The sequence below is a fragment of the Pinus tabuliformis genome, chromosome 5_2 (assembly GCF_031772625.1).
Source record: "Pinus tabuliformis cultivar Carrire ecotype Pingquan chromosome 5_2, CPIR1, whole genome shotgun sequence".
Taxonomy (NCBI): domain Eukaryota; kingdom Viridiplantae; phylum Streptophyta; class Pinopsida; order Pinales; family Pinaceae; genus Pinus; species Pinus tabuliformis.
In genome coordinates, this window is record NC_142306.1 from 716711224 (window position 1) to 716717223 (window position 6000).

Consider the following 6000-nt stretch of genomic DNA (forward strand, 5'->3'; position numbering starts at 1 on the left):
GGTCCATCCTTTCTTCATGGAGAATCTTCGCTGGAAACTTTGCTCGGGAACTAGTATGTTTATTGGTTATGATTCTATTTCATGCGCCCGAGAGTTCTCGTTCCCTTCTCCGTTGGTCCACAATCTACACAGGTTGGGATGTTTTACATGGGACAAGCTGATAAAAGAATGGTCTGGTTCTTCCCCGGTTTGGTATGATGGGGAGGATCTGCATTTGCCCCAATCGATGCTCCCTCTCTGGAATTCGGTAAAAGCGAGCCTTTGTAGTATGGGGATTATATGATCGGGATCAAAGGATCTTCTGGTTTGGTCTCTCAAAAAATCAAACCAGCCTGTGAGCGTAAAGCATATTTATGCAGATATGATCTCTGTCATTGCAAGGAGTCCTCATCCGTTGTTTCCTCCATGTCTTTGGAAGGCTGCATGTCCTCTCAAAATGATTATTTTCTCTTGGCTGCTATTTGGGAACAAAAATCTTACATGGGAGGTTCTTCAAAGGAAAAAATGGCAGGGTCCGAGCCGATGTGCTATGTGCCTCAATGAAGCGGAATCTAATCTGCATATGTTCTTTCAATGTGCCTCGTCCCTTTATATCTGGTATGAGCTGTCTTTATATTTCGGTTTTCCTTATATTATCTTTTCTTCTGTTGAGGATGCTTTTATATGGTGGAGTAGGCAATCCTCATCTTGGAGATCGTTGTTTATCATTTCCTATTGGTTCTTGTGGAACTCGAGGAACGCACACATTTTCCAAGGTTCTAAGGAACCCCTTCATGCTATTCAGCGTATTCAGGCATGCCATGAATCCTTTCATCAAAATGACTCTCTGCCAAAGGCGCCTGCTATATGATTCTGGGGGTTTTTGCTCGTGCAAGATGGTTTCAATGATTGTGGGGGTTTTTGCTCGTGTAAGATGGTTTCAATCTTTTTGGATCTCTGTTCCAAGGCTGGGCCGACTGCTCCTATTTTCTTATGTGTTAATCGTATGTAATCTTTTAATAGGGTTGTTTCTTCAAATGATTGTATAATCTGTTAGCAACTTTGGACAAGCGGGCTTTGTAGATGGGATGTATATGTTTTCCCTTTTTAGATATGGAAGATTCGGACTATCTGTATCCAATTTTTGCAAAAGTTGTTGGGCATTTGGCTCAATCCAACAGCTTATGTATTGAAGATCTTTATATTTTCTTAATATAAATCTATGATGGTTTTTTTCTCTGAAAAAAAAAACAATAACAATAAAAATGACAAGTCAATTAAGTTTCTGGTGAATGGTATCCAGAAATAATTATCGGATACAAATTTTTTCTTTCTTTTTTTCAAATATTTCAATGATTGATAAATCCAAATTGAAAATAAATTTATATTAATATAATATCACTCTAAAAATAAATATTATATATTGTTTGATTTATTTCTACTTTTAAATAATAAATTAATAATTTAATTTGAAATGTAATTTTATTTTCAAATAGCAAAAAAAATAATTCATTATCACATCAATCTAAATCATATTGAATGAAAAAATAAAAATTAATAAATAAAAAATTCACCTAATTCAATATTTATTAAAATTTACCGCTAAATTAATAACTTTAAAATATACCATATTTTATAGAATATTTTTCTAACCAATTTTTAATAAAAAAATAAATTATTTTATTATTTTTAAAAATAAATTATTCATCCTCAATTCCTTACTCATCACTTTATTATAAATTATTATTTGAACCATGAAATCAAACGAAAAAAAGCTCTTTAATTTTAAATATTTTTTCACCAGATTTAACTAAAAAATTACCAATTTCACTTCCAATTATTAAAAAAGAAAGAAGAAAACCGGTGAGCCATCCTCCTCCAATATTACTTTTAAGTGAAGTAAAGTGGAAATTATTTAATAAAATTTTATTTCTTTTAAATTCGATGCGATAAGAACCGGTCTTTTAAAGCATGCAGATGAGGATCAAAGTTACAGGAGAAAGTAAAGCATAAATCTTTGAGTTGTAACCGACACGTACAAGGATCCACATCTGGCAAGAAACATAATAAATATTTAGATTTCATTCACTTTCCCGAATACAATTGATCGGCACTTCTCCCCAAGAAAATCAAAATGCATACGCAACAGCCTTACTTCCAATCCCAACCTCAGAATTTTGCAGGGCCAAACAGCCGAACAGTAGCTGTGATCGGCAATCAGTTCTGTGCTCCTTACCCAACTGAATTGACGATACAGAAGAGGGTCATTAGCTTCAGCGGCGGCGATTTCAATATCCTGGACAGCAATGGAAACCTGTTTCTCGCTGTCGATGGCAGGGCACTCAGCCTCAGAGACACACGGATTCTGAGAGACCAATATGGGAATCTCCTCGCCACCATGAGAAAGAAGGTAAACCCACAATAATGCTGATTCATTTTGTCATCAACATATTGATTATTTTTCAAGGAAAATACTTCACAGGATTTGAACCTGTGACTTAAATTAGGCGTGATCTAATTTTCGCGGAACTTCACGGGATTTGAACTTATGGCTTCAAATTCGAAGTGTGACTTAATTTTATAAGTCGATCTAATTTTTTTAAGGTGTGTTCTAATTTTATAAGTCGAACTTCACAGGATTTGAACTTATGACTTTGAATTCTAAGTGTGACCTAATTTTATAACTCGAAAACATGTCTTCGGCTTGTAGGGACTTCACGGAATTCGAACCTGTGACTTCTGGGTGAAACCTAAGTTCGAACCTGTGACTTAATTTTCTAGTTGTAAACTAATTTTTTTGTTGGACTTCACAGAATTTGAACTTGTGACCTAATTTTCAAAGTCGAAAACATGCCTGGGTCCTCATGTTTGGGTGAAAATTTAAAATACACGGATTTGGACATGGGTTTTGATTGAAAATTTGATAGACGCGGAAATGGAGAGGGGTTTTGATTGAAAATTTTAAAGTTGCTGAAATAGAAATGGATTATGATTCTACAGGTTATTAGAACATTTAATATAATCTTTCTATTTACCTGCTTGAATACCACGTTTACTAGTGAACAGTTTCAGATTCAACCAGTACCTTAACATGAACTTTGCCTCCAAGAGCATAAAAAAGATTGTATCGGAATTGAACCTTGCTAATCCTGAAAACGTCTCCAAGAAACAGTAAAAATATTGTACCGAAATTGAGCCCTGTTCATCCTGAAAAACCTCAAGGGAATTGAACCTTGCAAACTTTGAAAAACTCAGGTCAAGATGAAAGATTGGATAAACTAAATTCACCCCTGAAAAACCTCGAGGGAATTGAACCTTGCAAACTTTGAAAAACTCAGGTCAAGATGAAAATTTGGATTAACTAAATTCACAAACACTATTATTTTCCAAAAATTATTATGGCATCTGTGAGTCTGATTGTTGTTTTCTCTTTAATGATTTATCTCATGGCAGTTGCTGAGCCTTCACGACACATGGGAAGCATACCGAGGCGAGGGAACCAGGCCAGAAAATCTGATTTTCACTGCACGGAGGTCCACACTGTTTCAGTTGAGGACTTCTCTGAAGGTATATTTGGGCAATAATGCTCACGCTGATTTTAAGGTCAAGGGCAGCTTCTTTGAACGGTCTTGTACAATTTATCAAGGAACCACCGTCATTGCCGAGGTATAATACCCTGTTTTGTCTGGTTCACATATATACGAAAACACAGACATAAAACATAATTCTCATGAATAACTTGTGTGCAGATGAGGCGTAAATACACGGTTTCACAAGTTTTAATGGGGAGGGATACGTTTACAGTTACTGTGTATCCGGGGGTCGATTATGCCTTCATAGTGGCTCTTGTGGTAATTCTTGATGAAATCAACAAAGAAAAAGATGCAGCAGCTACTTGAAAGCTTTTCCTCGCGCTCTGTGAGCAACTGTTCACAAACCCTGCGATCTCTCAATTTCCGCACCCAACTGTTCACATACCCTGCGATCTCTCAATTTCTGCACCCAGGTGGTGAAACATTGAAATTATATTTAATGAGACATACGGTGGATTGGAAAAACATACATCGTTTGGGCATGTGTAAGGATTCTTATAATTCTACTGATAGTATATTGTGTTAAATTATTTGAATATTGATTACCCCCTGTAGCATATTGTGCTTATTTAATTGAATATTGAAATATTTCGTTAGTTAATTAAAGATAGAATTCCGGGCATCCCATTTATAACAACTTTATATTTTTTTTGTTAAGTGAAATATATAATTCTTGGCATCACATTTATAACAAATATTTATTTTTAAGAGTAAAGTGGGTTGAACCATGCGTTTGTTTTTCATTTTTATTTTTTTTGAAAGTTTATAATTTTAATATAGAATATATCATTTAGATTTATCTTAATTATGATGAATTTTAGGTTTATTTTAATTTTGATGAATTTAGGTTAGTTTTTAGTAATATTATTTATATTATATATGTTTCATTGAAATTTTAATTTAATTTCTATGGAAGAAAATTTGGGTTTAGATATATCTCAAAAGTAATGATAACTTTTTTCTTTTAAATTTAATTAAAAAAATGTCATAAATGAAATTAGAATAAAATATTTTGATTGTGAAAATGTTATGGTTTTTGGGCATGTGGTATTGATAAACCATGGTATTGGCCCATTTTATGGTATTAAAGCCCATTTACAAGTTAATAACAAAATCAAAATATAACAAATTGACTTTCACTTTCTTTTATTGAGTGAATATCTAAATGTTTACAAGTTTATATTTTATGTATTCAAGCTACCGTGATTCATAATGAATTAAACAAAGTCTTTCAGTAGAAATCATATGAGACAAAGTATAGTTTATATTATTTTTAACATTTTATTTATTATTTTTAACTTTTTAAATTGCTTTATTTTATTTTATTTTAGTGTAGTGGATATGTAAATGTTAAATGTCTATGCTAAATGTTAAACATTTAGTGACGGATATTGACATTAGATTAAATTTATTAAATGTTAAACATTCATTAAATTAAATTTGTTAAATGTTAAATATTTAGGCTTAACATCTATCCATACTAAGCCTGCTAAATGTTAAACATTTAGTGACTGATACATTAGATTAAATTTATTAAATATTAAACATTTACATGTTAAACATTCATTAAATTAAATTTGTTAAATGTTAAATATTTAGGCTTAACATTTATCCATTCTAAGCCTCTTCACCCAAAAATATGATTAGATATAAGACCAAATGTATTGTTTTTGTTTTATGAGTTTATGTGTACCTTACAGTCAAATTGTAAATAAATGGATTGTTGGATTAATTATTGTTAGGATTGAATTTCATGTTGTTTATATCTTTTTGCGTATTTGTATTTAATTAAAGTTTGTAGCTTAATATTATTATGATTTTGTGATGGGATGCATGAATTTTATTAGTTGTAATTAGTTAAACGCTTAAAAACATGTTCGAAAAGAAAAAATAATTAATATTTTTGTGTTGAGAGACATTGTCCAGCCCAGTATGGAAGAGATGTTTTAATGTTATGTAAACATTGAATTGTTCAAATTACATAAAAGTAAAAATAAAATAAAATTATTAATTATTAATTATAATTATTAATAATTAAACCAACATAGATCCATTTTAACTTTAGATCTATCAAGCGTTAACAGGGATCAAATCTCTGTAGGAGCAAACCCTTCATCAAGTTTTACACTCAAAAAAGAGGTTTGCACCTTGAGAGATTTGATCCTTATCGACACTTGATAGATCCAAAGTTAAGATGGATCTATATTGGTTTAAATGAAACATAAATGATTATTTACATAAAGAAAGTTTTAAAAATATAGCCCCACTCCTCCACTTGCACTCCCACACAAAAGAATTACAAAAAAAAAACTTAAATAATAATAGTAATAATATTAAAACCTAAAAAATTACTTTTTCAAATAACAAAATGAGTAGAGGTGATTCTCATAATTACTCCTACCTCCATTCCCCCCCCCCCCTTCAAACT

The 6000-nt window shown here is 31.8% G+C and overlaps 1 protein-coding gene across 1 annotated transcript; it reads left to right on the forward strand.

The window, feature by feature from the left end:
- Window positions 1–2014: 2014 nt before the first annotated feature.
- LOC149161193 (protein LURP-one-related 15-like) lies at window positions 2015–4117 on the forward strand. Its single transcript, XM_089436908.1, has 3 exons — window positions 2015–2389; window positions 3433–3645; window positions 3729–4117. The coding sequence occupies exons 1-3, from the start codon at window positions 2114–2116 to the stop codon at window positions 3876–3878; spliced, it is 639 nt and encodes a 212-aa protein (XP_089293034.1). The 5' UTR covers window positions 2015–2113; the 3' UTR covers window positions 3879–4117.
- The last annotated feature ends 1883 nt before the right edge of the window (window positions 4118–6000 follow it).

Bases quoted from the DNA above. Each gene is read 5' to 3' on its own strand.
- LOC149161193 (XM_089436908.1), top strand. From the start codon at position 2,114: ATGCATACGCAACAGCCTTACTTCCAATCCCAACCTCAGAATTTTGCA. The intron at 2,390-3,432 runs GTAAACCCACAA...ATCTCATGGCAG, and splicing joins TCGCCACCATGAGAAAGAAG to TTGCTGAGCCTTCACGACAC. The intron at 3,646-3,728 runs GTATAATACCCT...ACTTGTGTGCAG, and splicing joins GAACCACCGTCATTGCCGAG to ATGAGGCGTAAATACACGGT.